At 31.1% G+C, this 19,044-nt stretch overlaps 2 protein-coding genes across 2 annotated transcripts; both read left to right on the forward strand.

Moving 5' to 3' along the window:
• The first annotated feature begins 790 nt into the window (after positions 1-790).
• On the forward strand, positions 791-11,312 carry LOC143246504 (uncharacterized). Its single transcript, XM_076493329.1, has 5 exons — positions 791-1,046; positions 5,595-5,677; positions 7,340-7,411; positions 7,848-7,998; positions 11,010-11,312. The coding sequence occupies exons 2-4, from the start codon at positions 5,634-5,636 to the stop codon at positions 7,918-7,920; spliced, it is 189 nt and encodes a 62-aa protein (XP_076349444.1). The 5' UTR covers positions 791-1,046; positions 5,595-5,633; the 3' UTR covers positions 7,921-7,998; positions 11,010-11,312.
• A 178-nt stretch (positions 11,313-11,490) lies between these two features.
• On the forward strand, positions 11,491-17,914 carry LOC143246498 (solute carrier family 23 member 1-like). Its single transcript, XM_076493325.1, has 3 exons — positions 11,491-15,444; positions 15,728-15,902; positions 17,187-17,914. Exons 1-2 carry the CDS (start codon positions 15,210-15,212, stop codon positions 15,883-15,885), a joined length of 393 nt encoding a protein of 130 aa, XP_076349440.1. The 5' UTR covers positions 11,491-15,209; the 3' UTR covers positions 15,886-15,902; positions 17,187-17,914.
• The last annotated feature ends 1,130 nt before the right edge of the window (positions 17,915-19,044 follow it).

A 19,044-nucleotide genomic window follows, 5' to 3' on the forward strand; every position in this document is an offset into this window, starting at 1 on the left:
ATGTTATTGACGACAAAAAGGATAATAATGAAATGATTTGTATTTGAAATATTATATGAGTTATTTTGGCTTTATTAACTCATATTACTAATATATTTTGATTTAGAAAAAAATTAAACTGAATAAATAGCAAATAAACAATCTTAAATTTCAGTTATTTGCTTTTTATTTTATTTGTTAATTTTAGATATTTTGATATATCTTCTAAAAAATGAATGCAAATTAAAAGAATAAATCAATCTGCTAAAAACTGTAAATGAAAGTTATAGTTTTTATTAGTTTGATTTAGTCTTTTAATTTCCTTTTGTTATTTTATATGATATATATTGTGTACTTTTCCAACATTGCAATGTCAAAAAACATAAAGAAATTATGTCCCAGATTGCACCAAATCACACCAAATAGCATCCATTTTTTTAAAATTTCCGGGGGGGGCATGCCCCCGGATCCCCCTAGTCAGGCGCGGCTGCGCCGCGCTGTGGCGCCTCTTGCGCCAGGCTATATACCTTTTCCTCTTTTTTCATAAATTTCATTGACATGCCTGATGGATAGCACTTAAAACAGCGAATATAAATTATTAGGAAACTAAAAACTATTGTGTATACTCCTATCTTCTTGATGTATTAAAAATAAATCGTATCTTTGCAAATCGACATAATTTTTGTTTTCCCTAGTGTTGACATTACTAAATCAGCGGTCTGTTAATATAGCAGAATACATTTTAAACTCCATTAAGTGTCACAATATAAGTAACTAGAAACCTTATAACTTCAGCGCTTTCGAAAGATAGACCTTTCTTTTCCAGGGGCAAGTAATTTCGTCACTTGCGGTGAAAATACGTTTTCCATCTCCGCCTGTCTATATGGCTCAAGACCGCAGCAACTTATACATGTGCATCAACGGGTACATTGATAATATTTTCATGGCCTGTTTTATAGAACTGTGCTCGATATATCCCATCTTGTTCTGGACATGTTACATGCTGGAGGAAACATTAAAAGTACTTTGTTATCATGGTGGAGGACAATCCAGTTTGTGAACTTAAGGTAATTTCAGAAAGTTACTTGTTTTAAAACATTGCTTTATTAGAGTTATATAACATTATAACTTGATTTACCAGTTTTGTTTTATAACACTGTATTAACTAACTGTCCACCGTACAGACAATTTTATTCCGTTCCAACCATTTTTTTCATAGTTAGTAAAAAATAACCGTAATATTCTTGAAATATCGTATGATTTTTGTTAAGTAATACTGGATGTTTAGAAACAATTAAGCATTCTTTAAGTATTCAGACACGAACAAACTTTCAAGGATTAGTTACGAAGATAATTCGTTTGAAATAAATGTCGGGCTTTTCAATATCATCGAAATGTTTATTAACAATTATATTCATAACACAGTTTCAAGACTTATATTAATAAAATGTCTATATGCCGCTAAAATCAAACTTGGGTTTTACAACTTCATTATATTTTTGTGTTAAAAATATTTCATATAGGTATATCGAATATTACATAGAAACTCATATTGTAAAATTACCTCAAGACCTTACTAAAAGTAAGATTTCTGTGTAAAATATTTAATTTTCTTGATGACATAGCTTACAAAGAAAGTGAAAAGTCCGAATATTTTCAGACTTTTCTCAGGAATTTACTACATCTGGCATAACATTTTCAAATGTTTTTTTTCAAAACCTGTAAGCAGAAATTACTTCAAATATTTACCTATTTTTATTAGGAAAAAAAATTTTGATAAATCACAGAGATTTATATTTTTAATAACTTGTATATTTCTAATTGAGGATGTGTTTTTTTTCCTTATAGCAAAGCCATAAAGGGTTATCTGCTCAGCCCACAGAGGGGAATCGAACCCCCTGATTTTAGCATTGTAAATCCGGAGACATACCGCTGTATTAGCGGGGGGCATTTCTAATTGAAAACTATCATTCAACTTGAATATCTATAACTTTGTAAAAACGGACTTGTTTGGGTCTAGTTGTAGGTGTCGGTATGAGATAACGTTATTCCACAAATTATTATAAATGTTTTAGAATAATATAAGCTGGCCTTCACTCCATAATATACTCTATTAGTAACTATTATAGACGGAATTTGATATAATTTTTTTCCATTGATTAACAAAAATATCAGTAAGTTAATATCCATCTATTTAAAACAATGATCCTAGTATAGTTTAAGAAATATCAAATAGGTAATAAAATCGTGTATGTTTCGATCGTAAAACTGACTAAGTTTAAAGGGAAAAAAATCGTATTTTATAGAAAAAGATATCGTTATAAAGATCGCTTCTTGAAGAATAATATTCTAAAATACATGATATAAATGTGACGGTCTTTAATTCATTTTCTCTCAACCATTGTCAATTACTACAAACGACACATCTGTTTAAAGTATATTTAAAGGATCTTCTTAACTATTTATATTATACTATAATGGAATTCTTGCTTAAATGGTACTGAAAAAAAACTTTTTTATTACGAGATGTGCAACCCCTAGTTTTACGATCTTGTGTTTTTCTTATTTGCATGTGGACTTGCAATAGGAACCACGATTTCCTGATTTCACCTACGTTTTCCATTGCCGATATTTTTATTTTTCTTCACATTCAGGGCGCAGATGTGACGTCATAAATATGCCACATTCAGATTTAATGCACTAGAACCACGGGAAATTAAATATAATATTTCAGACTAATTTAATAAAAAAGTTAGTATTACACTAAATACGTAAAAGTAGACACATCATGACGATTACTTTAATTTCGACGTGACAAAGAATGTTTTAAAACACAAAATATTATTATTATATAAGAAGAAACACATGAATCTTCTTGTACAAAATATAGCTACAATTCCACCTTATAAACTCATCTCAATCAAAAGATAATAAATTCGGTTGATCACACTCGTCACTGATTACATAAGTGAAACAAAAAAATATATATATTCGAGTTGTTATAAAGTACGTCAGCTAAAGAATCGAAGTACTGGGCTTTCTCATTTTAAAACTGTTATAAACAATGCATTTCGATACGCATCGTAAGCAGACTGAACAATTAACGATTGGTTTCAAAGGCAACGAGTAATTTGTTGCACGAAAATAATAATAATTAATAGTTGTTTTATTCTATCTCTCCATCTTTTATTTTCAGTTTTACCAAATCTGATTAATTATCGTTCTCACATAGTATATTTAGTTCGCGTCCCAGAACCTACCTGTAAATTTTAGTTTTATCTTTCATTTAAGATTTCAATCTCGCTTTTAAGAATCAGTACTAAACCAATAAGATTCAGAAATAGTTAATTTTCAAAATAGAACAACCTATCATCATGTGTATACCAATAAAGGTATCAATTATCTTACATTATCACAAAATTTACCTGGAATTATGAGAAGATTTCCGAAGTTGTTTTTAAGTTAAACTTAAACAAACGTATTTTCTTTTACACAGTTAGTTTTATCATTCATAGGTTTGTAGCATATGACATAAATTGTTTTCTAAACACCAAACATGCTAGTCTATTCAGAAGTGGGGACATTATAATGTTACTGTCAATTCCATTATTCGTTGGTAAAAGAGTAGCTCAAGAGTTGGTGGTGGGTGGTGATGACTAGTTTCCTTCCCTCCTAGAGATAAGTAGCGCAAATAGCACTCGTTTAGGTTTGCGCGAAATTAAAAAAACAAACAAACAGTAAGTATGATTAGTTTTCATAACAGGTGCGACGTTTCAACCACTAGTGCGATCATTAAAAGTGAGGGTACTCAACCGATGTAATGATGCATTCTAATCTTTATAAGTAAGAAGTTAACGTATATTTAATCAACTATACTGACTGTTTTGTTGATTTTTCAGTTTCTCTGTAAGTGAATAGCTTGTTAGTGTCTGTTACTTTAAAACAGGCGTATGTGACTTTCTGACTTTACTGTTTTGTTTTAATAACCAAAACAATATTAACTAAACATTTCAAATATTTGAATTGAACAGTTGGAACAATCTGTGTCTTTTAGCCAACTCTATATATAAGTACTAAACAAATAACGAAAAAAAAGTCAGAAATAACCTTTTAAAAATGTGTTGTAGGCGTTTAATTTCTATGTCTTCCAAAAATTTACTTTAAGTTAAAACAACCAAAGATTGATTATATCAAAATAAGGTTAGCTACCAATCTTTTAAACATGTACCTCTTAATAAATAACCGAAATTTGAATACCGTCAATACAAGAGTAGATTGTTTTTTTAATATACGACTCCGAGGATGAATAGAACGAAACCAAAATGCTTTTCATTTGTTTTCACTTTGAATATTAACATGTTTATGAATGTATATATATATCTTCACTTAGATAGAACAAAACGTCCTAGAAAACAAAATTCAGAAGAAATCGATGAGCCAAAAGTAAGAGAATTGGCGTAAATATGTCGCAACAAATATATTAGATATTTTTTAGGTAATAAATACTTTAAAAAGAAAAACACATATAAACGTACAACAACTAGAGTGTTATAGGGTGTCCAATAATATTACAATAGTTTGTTCAGGATTTTATAGTCTCTCAAAAATTTTCTTAATACGTTGGTTTTAGAAGTTATCAGAAAAAAAAAAAAAATTAGCTTAACATTAATACTAAATTCACAGTAATGCTTGGTTAAGTTACTATGACAGTTTATCTGTATTCCTCATGTATACGATTCTGTTTGAGTGAAGTGCAACTTGACTATAAATAAATACAACAAAACAAATAAATTAACTTCCGTGCTAATCATACGCTTCCCTTCACGACATAGTGGAATAAAACTTATGTTCTATTACATACTCTAACGTTAGTTCTATTGGCTATAGGTTCAGTTATGATAGCTCTCCATGTTAAAAAAAATGAATAAAAGAAAATTTTATAGAAAAATTATTTAATATCTCTTGTTACTTTGTTCGATTTTAAACACAAAGATGGGTCTAGTAGGGCCAGGTGTTTGGAGCGTACCGCTCGCATTCCATGAATTGTGGGATCGAACCCCTCTCCCTACAAACATGCTTGCCCTTTCAGCCGTTCGGGCGTTATAATATCATGGTCAATTCCACTATTCTTTGGTAAAACATTAGCCCAAGAGCTGGCAGTGGGTGGTTATAAGTAGCTTCCTTTCCTCTAGTTTTACACTACTAAATTAGGGACGGATACTGCTGATAACCTTTGTGTAGGTTTACGCGAAATTCAAAACAAACAAATAAGCACAAAGCGACACAATGAGCTGATTGTACTCACCAAAGCTACTGAAACCCGGCTGGTAGCGTTGTAAGCCTCCAGTCTTAGCCATTGGGAAGTTGACAAATGTCAATATTATGTATTATTTACAAGACCAGTGATGTCTGGATACTATCATATGTACCACGTCATTTGTGTGACATACCTTGTGAAGGACTTTCAGTGTAAATATGAAGGAATTTTCCAGCTCATTTCGTGAAGCAACACTATTTCTACAATAATTAAATAGGAAGTAATTAAAGAAACAATTATCTATCTTTAAAACCATCCATTATTTTTCACATGTATGTTTTTATTGTGGACATCGAAGACGAAGACAGAGTCAGGAGTGACATCTTATACTCTGTAGATGAAGTTCCTCGTTGGTACTTGTGCATCCTACTTGGGTTTCAGGTGAGAACATGGAGTTTATTTTCGACTTTTACTAATCGTATTGTCTAAGTCAGAAATGTCATATCGTATATTTACATATAAAATCTTACTTTATTTTAATATTATTATTTTACAATAAACTCTTAACAACCTTACTTTCAAAAGTTATTTTCACCAAATATTCTTACTGGTAGTCCCCAATAGTTTTATTTTGTGTTTTAATATTAGATATCATCTGATACAGTAAATCTCAATACGCCTTTTGATTTGAGACATGTATATTTATGTTTTTGGAGCAAAACGTATAGAATGATTATACTTTGCTCGATAAAAAGATATAATTAAATCTCTTTTATATATGAAAACAGATACATGTGGATATCACAAAAATCTATCTTACCGTATTTGAAAACTATATTTATACAACATTAAAAGTAGCTTTGAAGAAAAACAGTTTAGAGATCATATGCGCAAATTATACTTTTAAATATTTAGTTAATGTCTCCTTAGTGTAAAACCAAATAAGGGCTGTCTACATTCTGTCTATCCTCTTTCCACCTGATTTTGTTTAGTGTTGATAGACTATAAATTCCCGCCAGTAACTACTTAATGACTTGGAATATAAGAAAATACACAGTTACAACTCTTTTATTTCATTCTTTACTAAAATAGTATAAATTTTATTCTCCGGAATAAAAAATAATCTCTTTTACAAATAATGAACAACTTAAGCACTTTAACTGAGCGTAAAACCACCTTTCCTACAAATAACATAACATTGTTTTTGATTTCCTTTTTATCCAGGGTTACTGATGAAGGGCAAACTTCTACCAATTTGTAATACGACAGTAATAAGTTAAAATTAGATGGATTTCACTGTTGTTTTTTTTTAGCTTTTTTTACCAATGTCTACAGTTTTGGTGACGAAAATGAAAACTTACAAATTTAGTTTTGTCATTCTTTCAAATAAATTATAAGTAGTTTATGCCTAAACAAGATACATACAAAGTAAGTCCAACATTAAACAATTTCATAGTATTTTTATATTTCGAGCAAACGAAAAGTCTGAATGATTTGCGTTTATTTTTGTGAATACATTTACACTTTGAAACTCGAAATTCATTTGCAAATTCTTAATGTTTCAATTTAAGTAACGTAGATGGAGAAAACACCATTCGAATCTGAAAAGTGAAACCTGTGTGACTCAGTTTGAAACACCTATAACTTATTAAAGGAAAACATTAACTGTTGAATTAGAAATATTGGTAACTTAAACTAAAACACTGATGTCTTGACTTCAGTTTATTAACTCATTTCCTTTTGGGTAAGCGTTTAATTTGATTTATCTATAAACATAATTCAGTGGTATTTTAAATCACAGATAGCGATGAAATTTACAGAAATCAGGCATTTGCACCACATAAAATACGTTTTTTCTACAAATAAATCGTCCACTGCATAAAGTGGAAGAATAAATTAGTTTTGTCAATGTTACATGTTGTTGAAACCCCATTATAAATGTACTTTAGTTCCCATCATCAGAGTTTAATTAAAGAACTTTACACTTATCTCTATTACTTAGAATATATTCCAAGTGATATTTGATTGAAATATGAATAAGAAACTATGTATTTATTAATTTTACAATAATAACACTATCTCATGATGTTCGGACCTGTCTAGGGGCTACATAACATCAACAATATTTTTTGTGTCAGACTTAGGAACCCTAATCCAGTCAACTTTCGGTATAAGGTAAGAGCCTATATCATATATCTAACTTTAAACGTGTTGAATCTTTGAAATAAGTATCACAAAACTGCAATATTCTGAAATGAGGTCAGTGTTATGTACTTACACTGACATAGAGAATCGAGACAATATGTGACAAACTTTTTATCTTTGTTATATAGCTACTGCTTAATATTTGTCTGTAATGAACGTGCAGACACGGAATGTTTCAAAACCAACTTTTGAATTGAAAGCATGGGAAAATGGCAACTAAACAAATTAATTACTGGCATTTCTTTTACATCGAATAGTATTGCATGACCGTCCAATATTAATACGAAAATGTATACATTCAAGATAGTTTTTGTATTGTTTATTGTCGCTTGAACCCTCTGTTCAATGATATTTGAACAGTATTTTAGTATTTAGACGTGAAAACGTATTTTTCTTTTTTATGTAGACTTCCGATAATTCAAGGCCCATCTTCTACCCTTCTGACTCCGATATTTGCTAGTTTGAGTTTACCTCAGTGAAAGTGTCCCAGCGAAGAAGAAATGTTGTCAGCAACAGAAGAAGAGCTACAAGAAATCTGGAAAATTCGAATGAGAGAAGTGAGAAAATATATTAAAAGAGTTTCTTGAAATATTATGTATCAGGTATAACAAAAAAGGATTTTACTAATTAATGGAAAAGGTAAACAATCATTATCACCAAATCTTAAATTATTTCTCTCTAATTCGCTACTGAATGAGAACATCTGGAAACTAATAACAATGTTAGTGTTAACGACGAAGATTTGGATAAATATTAATAAATTATTACTATAGTAAAAAGAACTATTTTATCTTAAGCGACTTTATTAATTTTGTTAAAGTCAAAGATTTTTACTCGACGTGTTAACATAACAAATCTTATTATTAAAGTAAAAAAAAACAAAAAAACGCTTGTTAACTGCATGGCCAGGTGGTTAAGGCAATCGACTTATAATCTAAATGTCGCAGGTTTGAATCCTCCTTACACCGAACATACTTGCCAATTCACCCCTGAGGGCGTTATAATATGCGGTCAATCCCAATTTTCGATGATAAAATAGTAGCCCAAGGTGTGAAGAACGTTAGTGATGACCAGTTAGCTGCCTTCCTTCCAGTCGTACATTGTTAAATTAAGTGCAGCTACCGCAGATATTCAAACATATTATGATTTATCTCGGATGTGTCTCCGATTTATTATTATTTTTTTGCACGTTAGGTATTACTCTTTCATATAGCCTAAAATTTAATTTTAATTTAAAAGTTAATTAGATATCAGGATGTATCACATTTATTATATTTGCCAATAGTACTGGTATACACAACATTTTTCTTTCACACAAATATATTTAATAGACAATCAACAACACAGTTTATGAAAACAATTATTACAAGTAAAGATTTATACAAAAAAGTTTTACAAACTCACAAACATTACTCAGTCTTCTATTTAGTCCGGAAATGAATCTTTAATTCACGGTTCACGGAGAGCGAATTAATTCTATGTTGATACGCAGGTAAAATACACTTAACGGGGAAGCTAACCAGCTGCTTCATTGAGCGCACGTAAATTTTTAACTGACTAGCAAAAAACACAAATGTTCAAAGTTAATTCTCTAAAGTCAAACAGCTTCTAATATTCTAAATCTGTGAATGTTCTTCATCAAATGTCTGTAGTGTGTGATTACTGAGCGTTTATCAGAATTATAGCTTCCGAAGTTTAGAATATACTGACTGTAACAAACCAACAATATTAACTGTCTTCTCGCGTGTTTCGATTTCTATCTTTTTACACTCATTAGGCGAGGTTCTCGAAAATTCGGCTGGCAATAATATTGGCAATCACTACTATTTTACTTACATACATCAAATATTGTTGACTTGTACGCTCGAGAATATTCTAGAAATGTAGAGAGCAGGCGAGACTTTCACAATACATATTTAACAATATACGTAGCATGCATTAAATTAACACAAACATAAATATAAATATAAATATGTAAAAGTAAATCCGTTACATGGCCACGTAGACAGGACACTTGACTCGCAATTTAAGGGTTGCGGGATTGAATCATCTTCCCAATAAGCATGCCCTTTTCAGCGTTATAATGTGGCAATGAATTCTACTATTCTTTGATAAAAGAGTATCCCAAGAGTTATCGATGGGTGTTGATGACTATGTGTCTTAACTCTTGTCTTTCACTTCTAAATTAGGGACGATTAGCACAGATAACCCTCGTGTAACTTTGCGTGAACTTTAAACCATACAAAGCAACAAGTAAATCTCTTACTCTGTTTGGCAAATTTTCTCTTTTTATATATCTTTATATTTCAGCGAAATCATTAAACATTCCAATATATAAATAAATAATAAACTAGTTTAATGTTTTGCGACTGAATTAAACCCAGAAAGTACTAAGCTGATTTGAAGTGGACTTATAATTTCCAGTAATTGTTTGAACATAATATCTTATATTAATATAAGTTGTTATAAAACAAGTACATTGGAAAACTTGAAAATCAGATGTTAAAATTATATATATCGTGCAGTTGTTTTCTCAAAAATTTAGGGTTTTATTTTTAGAGAGAATACTTACAAAGAATAGCCTCTACATTTTCGAATAATTCCTACAATAAACTTCAGCAATTACTATATAAAATATAATGTATCTTCGCTGCGTTTAAAATATAGTTTTTAATACATTCGTCTAGATATAAAACGCTATTACTGGAGCATCTATCTTTGAAATGGTTATTTGACTCACAGGTATTATTGACTCGCAATATGAGGATCAGAATCCTCCTCTCATTAAATATGTTCCTCCTTTCAGCCGTGAGGACGTTATAATGTGGTAATAAATTTTACTATTTGTTAATAAAAGAGTAGCGCAAGAGTTTTTGATGGGTGGTGATGACTAGCTGCTTCTCTTTGATCTTTCACTGTTAAATTAGAGACGGCTAGCGCAGATAGCCATTGTGTAGGTTGCGGGAAATACAAACCAAAGAAAGAAAGAAACGAATAAAGCCGTTACTCTGTTTGGTGCATTTTATGTTTTATCGTTTGTTTAGAACAAAGCACAAAGCTACAAAATGGGCTATCAATGAACTGCGCACCACGGATATCGAAACGCGGCTTTTTGTAGTGTGAGTCCGCAGACATTTCGCTGTTCCACTGGGGCCCTCTGTTTTGTTATCGTCATATTTCATCAAAATTATTAAACGTTTAGGAGATAAATAAATCATAATCTAGTTTAAGGCTCTATCAAGAATTTAAACCCAGATAGTACTACGCTGATTTGAATGTAAGTGTTTGAGCATTTTATTATATATTAATAAAAGTTGTTACAAACAAGTACAGTGAAAAACTTGAAAAAAAAAAATAATTGTTAAAATCACGTAGATCGTGCAGAACTGTTATTTTCCCAGAAATTTAGTTTTTTGTTTCCAGAAAGAATATGTCTGATGAATATTCTCTACATGTTCGAATAATTCCTATAATAAGCTTTAGAGACGCGTCACTAGTTTCTTATCTGAAATAATATATAATATTTCTTTACATCGTTTAAAATCTAATTCTTGATACATTGGTGTAGATACAAAGCGCTATCATTGGGGCATCAATCTTTGAAGTGGTTATTGGACTTACAGGAGTTATCGGAATAATACTTCAGTGATTAACACTATTAGTTATCGTCCCTACCGTATCGTTGATAGGACTATCACTCTTCGAAGAAGCAGCTTCTACAGCTAGTAAGAACTGGGGAATAGCAATTATGTAAGACTTGTTTTATAATGGACAGTTTTTCTTATTGATAGGTAAAGTGTTTTTATTTTATTTCATCTGTTGTTATTTATCTAAGATTTAGTAAACAGACGAAACGTCAAGAGTTTTAACATTAATTTGTAACAAATAATTCAGGATATTATTCTAGAAAGAAATATAAATTAGTCGTTAGTTTTGGAAATTAATATGTTTAATTTGTAATAAATAGTTTTATTGTTAAGAAATTTTAAAGTAATTCTCGTACGCTGAATACAAAAATGATATCTATTTTTTTTCTATTATGCACAGAGTTTCACTAAAAGTCATATGTATTTTTACATGAGCGAATCATTTTCATTTAAATCGTGTTACATTTTGTTATTGCTATAAGGTTCTGGCCCGGCATGGCCAAGCGCGTTAAGGCGTGCGACTCATAATCCGAGGGTCGCGGGTTCGCATCCTCGTCGCGCCAAACATACTAGCCCTTTCAGCCGTGGGGGCGTTATAATGTGACGGTCAATCCCACTATTCGTTGGTAAAAGATTAACCCAAGAGTTGGCTGTGGGTGGTGATGACCAGCTGCCTTTCCTCTAGTCTTACACTGCAAATTTAGGGACGGCTAGCACAGATAGCCCTCGAGTATCTTTGTGCGAAATTCAAAAACAAAACAAAAACAAACTATAAGGTTCTCTAGACCAATCTCGACGTGAGAGTCTTATCGATCATTTTACAATCCACGACAAACACACTGTCAGTAAACGAACGGTTAACAGGCAACATCACGTACCATTTCTGCATATTATTTGTTTGTGTGTTACACATTTTTTTGTTTTGAATATTACTTATTTGTCTCTATGAAAACAAGAGGTTGCACTGGATTATAGGTAAGAGAAAGTCTTTGCCTTTTGGAATTTGAATGGTCTGGCGTGAGCCAAAAACCACTGAAATAACTGCTTTTTTTTAATTATGATTTTTTCAAGGCTACAACAGTCGAAATAAAAAGGAAATTTCTTATCCGAACCTTCATTGTGTTTTAAGGTCAACAGGTGATCCTCATGGACCTGTACATACCTCTTCAAAAGACTCTTCATAAAGTTTTATGTAATTCTGAATCTGATGTGACTAGAAATGATGACTAGGATTCTTTTCAACCTGACATGTCTGTTGAAGTTAATGACTTAGTAAAAGATTGGGACCTGCATAGATTTTGGTGATCAGACTTCGGATTAAGAATTTCCTTTTCCTAGGAACATACATGCTTTTACAGGTACAGAAGTCGCGTGAAAAGGTTTATACCATACTTTTCGCATTAAGGTTAACCTGTTTATTGCATCAATATTGCTGAATTTAGACCAATAATAGGAGCTGCAGTCTATGATCTCAGGGTGTTGCGATTGTTCATTGGCTCGAATAAAAGAAGTAAAAGAGATATTTTCCTTTACAATGGTAACATATATACTTTTGTTCCTGTAGCTCATTCGGTTCATTTAAAGAAAAGTACAAAATCTGCAAGTTATTAATAAGTTGAAATAAAAGCAACATATTTGGCATCATTGTGGATACTAAAACGTCCTTTGCATGTTATTGGATCAACAAATCGTTTTCATTAAGTTTCAATTTTTTTGTGTGAGTGTGACAACAAAGCAGGATATCAGCACTGGATAAAGAGGCAATGTTTACACAGTGTGATACGAAGATCGAAACACATCAAGAAAGGTGGACTATCAGTATAAAAGCTGATGATTGAAATGAAATGTTCCAGACGCCGTACATAAAAAATGACCACAACACGTATTTTACGTACGAAATATTGTTGTTCTATAATCACTAGATATCTACAAAAATTTTCTCTGATAAGCGACATGTGTACAGACAAGGCAAATACTATTTTAAACGTGGACCGGCATGGCCAGGTGGGTTAAGTTGTTTCACTCGTAATCTGAGGGCTGAGGGTTCGAATCCCGGTCGCACACGACAGCTTTGCCCTTTCAGCCGTGTAGGCGTTATAATGTTACGGTTAATCCCACTATTTGTTGGTAAAAGAGTACTTCAAAAGTTTGCTATGGGTCGTGATGACTAGCTGCCTTCCCTCTAGTCTTACACTGCTAAATTAGAGACGGCTAACGCAGATAGCTCTCGAGTAGCTTTGTGAGAAATTCAAAAACAAAACAAACTAAAGGGATACAGAGAAATACTGTTACTGCCTAAGATTATAAATAATCACAAACTTACCCTGCACTTAACACTGTAAAAGGGTTAATTAGAAAATTAAATACTAAAATCAAACTTATTAATTATTACTGTTAAACAGTGATATCAAATAGGTTACAGTAAATAGTATTTCCACTTTAGTATTCAGTGTTCTAACAACACAGTGTCAAAATAACTGAATCTTGTTGTTTGTTTTCAGAAAATTTTACTTCTTTTGCTCTTCTCTCAGTACCTCGAAAATATTAATATTCCTGGATGTAGCTACAGTAGAGAAAGAGGATGGAAGATCGAACATCTGCCGTTTTTCAAACTTTTTCCAGTGGATATAGGTTTAAAAAACGGTTCACACTCATTTCACTTTTAGATAAACACACATCAAACTCCTAATTATAAAGTTTAATGCTAAAAATATTCTCCAAATAATTTAGTGTTATTGAGAAATGTTTTGCTGTATAGTTGTAAAAAAAGGGATTTAAATACAGCCAACTTCTACTGTTGTAACGTAACTAGATATTACAAAATGATAGTCACATGGAACGTATTATAAAACAGGTACCACGAAGGCAAGATCTCACAGGTTTACATTTTATGTATGACATAAATATTACAGCATCATTTCAAAGTAAGTGTCTTTATTCTTATGTATCATGCATTTGTCTTTTTACCACTTAATTAAAGAGTTAATGTCTACCTAACTTCAGATGTTAACTATTTGATTTGTAACCTATTTAGTAAGTAATATATTTTGTCGCTTGTATCTAAACCAATTTACAATGATATCAGAGTTAATGCTAATATACTGCTTTGTGGTATATCTGAGACATTAATAATAAAAGTGAAAATACAACAAATGTATAATTGTTAGAAAATTTATCTTAATGTTGAATAGCAATTAACTGCAAGGCTACTTTCAGGTGTTGCTTACCATAGTTACTGCGTGGGTTATTTGTTTCATACTAATTGCTGCTGGTGCCCTGGGACCAACCAACGCAGCCAGAACTGATCTTCGTGTAAAGACGATATATTCCAGCCACTGGTTTAGATTTCCTTATCCAGGAAAGTAGTTATAAAAATACACATTAAAATTTAGATTTTTTGTTTACGTAAGGAATTTATGAATTTATCTGTTGATCGGTTCATTCAATGTAGAACCTTATTATCCGTTCAGTTATAATTAAGCTAATTTGATTAAACCCATTCTGAACATACACTATGTTGAAATCAAAGTAAAACTGATTAAAAGTAATATTGTGAAAATGTATACAATATTTATTCTCTACTGCACATGAATTTTCATAAAACAGTCGATGTGTTACATTTTATATTTTGAATCTGGTCTTTCAGAACAGTGGAGTTTACCAACAATGAGCACCGGTGCTGTTTTGGGAATGTTTGCAGGAATATTGACATTGGTTTTGAAATCACTAGGAGATTACTACGTATGCCCGCGACTAGCTTGCGTATCTACTACTCCACCTAGCGCTATAAATCGTGGAATATTTGCAGAAGGAATTTCTTGTATCGTCTCTGCAGTTTGGGGATCTGGATTTGAAATGACTTCTTACAGTCAAAACATTGGAGCAATCGGAATAACAAAAATATACTCATGTGTCGCCCTTTTAAAATAGATTAAGACCATTTGTATTACAATTTTGAATGTTTGTGTAAATTGCTTAAATTTATTGTGTTATTATAGTTGTGTATGTAAAACAGAAGTGCTGATATTTCAGAAACGTAAAACTCAGTTCATTTTTCGTTTCCTTGATTTTCACACCAATAGGTGGCTAGTCGACGGCTAATTCAGTATGGTGCTGTTGCCATGATGATTTTTGCAGTTAGGGGGAAATTTGGAGCCTTCCTAAATACTATTCCTGAACCCATTATTGGTGGAATCATATGTGTTATGTTTGCAATTGTAACGGGAGTTGTATTATCCAATGTCCAATTTATCGACCTTCACTCATCGAGAAATAGTTGTATCCTTGGGTTATCTTTATTTATGGGGATTACCATTCCAAAGTGGTTTAACGGCCATCAAGGTGCTACTGATGTAGGTACGTACACTTACTTTTATGATCGAAGTTGGGGAAGGAAATTCGTTGAACGTTATGAAACAGTTTCTCAAACAATTTCTTATATAACACAAATGGTTCAATGCTCCACAATTTACAAAACGTGGTGCACCTAATTTGTTAAAATATATCATAGCTGTTTGTCTTATAAAAAATGGAAGGTTTTTATAACATTAGATGGTTGAGATTTGTCTAGTTACCCAAAACAAATCATCAGTTCGTAAAATCTTCTTTTAGGTATTAAATTTTTTATTGTTTCGTTTAGGTAATGACGTAGTAAACCAACTCATTACAGTTCTATTGGACACCAGTGTATTTGTTGGTGGACTCATTGCGTTTGTGTTAGACAATTCCATACTAGGAAAGGGAACATTCCTTCGAAAGCTCGTGAATAAACCGAATACTTTTCAATGTGATTTGTAACACCATTAAAATATTACGTAAGGTGTTTTATTAGTTTGTTAGCCACAAAATATTCAGTTACTTTTATTTTCTGTAAAAGGTGAATAAAGAGTACAATATTGATTTACAGAACTTTCGAATTCGAGACAAAAAATCCAACTTGCATCTGAAAAATGACTTTTATGATAATTAATTAACAAATATGTATATCCATTTTAACCTTCAAATTATAAATATATGTTTACACAGCAGAAAACATTGAACATACTCCCACACTTGTGAGTGACTTGAGAAGACATGAAAAAAAATATTGAATGTTAGCTAGAACCAAATGACAGGAATACTATGAAGTAAAATACATTGCAGTACTGAATTAAGGTTTTACTGTATCCTGTATTAATGGTCCAGAATAAGAATGAAATCCTTACTAGTAGAATACAAATTTGAACATCATAAGACAATCACTGAAATAAAACCCAGTGTACGATAAGTTATATGTGATTCCTTCTTTAATTTGACATAAGATAATTTAGAAACATTCTTTATAAATGTTTGTATGATGTGATACTGCTTGTTTTACTCGTTGATTCGTGTTGTCTGATATATTGTTCTGTACTAGTATTTCTTCGCTAACGATAATTTTGTTTTATATTTTTTATTGTTACATTGTATTGTTTGATAACATCATGGAAAGTCTGCTTATTCAATCTTTACGAATTCTATTGTGTCTTGTTTCACAAAATGTTCGCTTTATTTCACGTGAAAGACAAACATGAAAATTCCAGAGACTCTGAACTAAGTCTAACAGCTTAAAACATTAACAATCAGGAGTTGACATAGCATTGTATGTGACAATAAACAAAATTTAAACTTAAAATAACCTCTTTCATATAAAAAGCTAATTTTCCTTCATAGCTCTATCTTCCATATATTATATCACTACAGCTGTAGAATCGAAGAAAGTCTGCTTTAAATTTTTTTGGTTAATAAGCGAAAAGATATACAATACCTATCCATCTGTGTCTTTCACGAATATCCAAGTTCTTTATTCAAAGCTGAGCAACTGGAAATCCCCCGGAAAAAAACAACAACTGCATGAAAAAATGGAAGGCTATATTTACAATCTTTTTATCATTCTGACAGGGTATATAATATATACAACCTACACATGAGAAACAGGTGAAAATATTATGTCATTCTAACTATAAATGTGACATTAGATATAAATGAATAAACACCTTTTCATACAGATCAATGGAAATAATAAAATATTTAAATTACCCTAAAAATATAGAATAATAATAAGAATTTATCACTTTCAGGGACGGACGAAGAAAGAGGACTTATCAAATGGAGAGAACAAGGCTTTGAACACAACATTTCTGTTAGTGATCGGTTGACACTATAATCATCTTTAACCTATGACCTCCCATTCGGAATGAATGTAATTAAAAGATATAAAATTTTCAAGTTCATTCCCATCAGTCCAACATACCACCAGAATATTTTCCTTGATAAAGTGAGACCATCATTTAAAAGAATTAAACCTCAAAAGAATAATAAAAATAACTTTGCCTCTGTAATGTAACGATACGGTCGTCTTGTTTAATTACAACAATTAACATATAAGTCAGTATAAACATATAATTGGTTTGATACAATGAAACAAGAAAGTTCATTAATTTCACAAGAAGAGATACATAAACTGAAATGTTACAATCATGTTTCTACAGACGTAGATATAAATCAAATCATTATTCGATGTCATTGTATAACCCATATTGTAATAGCTTAGGTTAAATTCGTGTATAACTGAAACAGAAAATACTGTCAGGTATTTTACTTAATGACTCGTTTAATAGCGTTTAAGATTCTCTGAACATCTTCCATGTTCTAGGTTTGTTATTCATAGATTGAACTGAGAAACGAAACACTAGTAAAAGATATGTCCAATAAAGATGACACTCTTTTTTTAATGCCATTAATACCACGCTATTAATGTTTCACTTGTGTCATAATAATTATTATTATCATCCACTTTATATAAATATAAAACACTAAATTTCTCATGAATACTTAATTGCAAAAGAGCAAGTAGAAACTAACATTTGTCAATCAAATAGCTAAATCATTTCGTTGTTATATTTACAAAATTAAACTACGTAATAATAACGAACAGCGAAAACAATGTTAGGATTCAGAGTATCTCATGTTATATGATATACATCCAGAGTTTGTATGATGTTTAACCAGTTTGTATGATCTTTAACCAGCTTTAACCAGTTTCAACAGACTTGCTTTAAAACCGACGAATGATTTTGAGCTTCGGAGACAAACTAATGAGTCGATACATTGTGGTCGTTATTAGTATAAGTTCGAAATACAACTAACTTTCAAACTTTAATAATTCGATAATATGGTTATTTTGAATCAAACGTATAGAAAACTTTGATTGTGCACTTTTAATTTAATACTTGAATCTCAAAACAATAAATCCAATATTAAAATTTTAATATTTACAGATTATTTTTGCTCCAATAAACAGTTAAAACTGATTTGAACATTTTGTAACTTTTGTCATTAAATGCCGCTGTATTAATGGGATTGTCAGTGTGAGACTTATTTTAGTTTCTTTAGATAGAAGCACATTTGACACATGTTACACTTATTTATTATGTAATTTATTGTGAACATTAGAGATCATTTTATGGGAGCATTACTAATTATGGTGTTAATTCCGTCATTTAACTTCAAGAAACAAAACAAGTAACAATATTATAATATGAATTGCAGAACAATATTATAAACTATTTATTTGTCATTTGGTGTGGCCCTACAGTAGCACAGCGGTATGACTGCGAACGTACAATGCTAGAATTCGGTTTTCGTGATGTACAGAACACGGAGAACTTATTTTGGTTCTTTGTGCTTAACTTCAGAACAATCAAACATTCAATCAAGATTTAAAATGTAATTTCTTTCATAATACTTACAAATTCATATTATGATAAAATCAATAAAGCTGTAAGTGATTCTTGTTATTAGCTACACAACTACTGTTATTAATACATGACGATTTAGTATTAAATGTATGGAGTGTTTTCGTTTAGTGCTTCTAAGCAGAAAATCTCTAAATTACGAAATATGAAGCTTAAAAAATATACTAAGATAAACACTTTT

The sequence above is a fragment of the Tachypleus tridentatus genome, chromosome 3 (genome assembly GCF_004210375.1).
Source record: "Tachypleus tridentatus isolate NWPU-2018 chromosome 3, ASM421037v1, whole genome shotgun sequence".
Lineage (NCBI taxonomy): Eukaryota > Metazoa > Arthropoda > Merostomata > Xiphosura > Limulidae > Tachypleus > Tachypleus tridentatus.

Bases quoted from the DNA above. Each gene is read 5' to 3' on its own strand.
- LOC143246504 (XM_076493329.1), top strand. From the start codon at position 5,634: ATGAAGTTCCTCGTTGGTACTTGTGCATCCTACTTGGGTTTCAG. The intron at 5,678-7,339 runs GTGAGAACATGG...GGACCTGTCTAG, and splicing joins GCATCCTACTTGGGTTTCAG to GGGCTACATAACATCAACAA. The intron at 7,412-7,847 runs GTAAGAGCCTAT...TTTTTTATGTAG, and splicing joins CAGTCAACTTTCGGTATAAG to ACTTCCGATAATTCAAGGCC.
- LOC143246498 (XM_076493325.1), top strand. From the start codon at position 15,210: ATGATGATTTTTGCAGTTAGGGGGAAATTTGGAGCCTTCCTAAATACT. The intron at 15,445-15,727 runs GTACGTACACTT...TGTTTCGTTTAG, and splicing joins TCAAGGTGCTACTGATGTAG to GTAATGACGTAGTAAACCAA.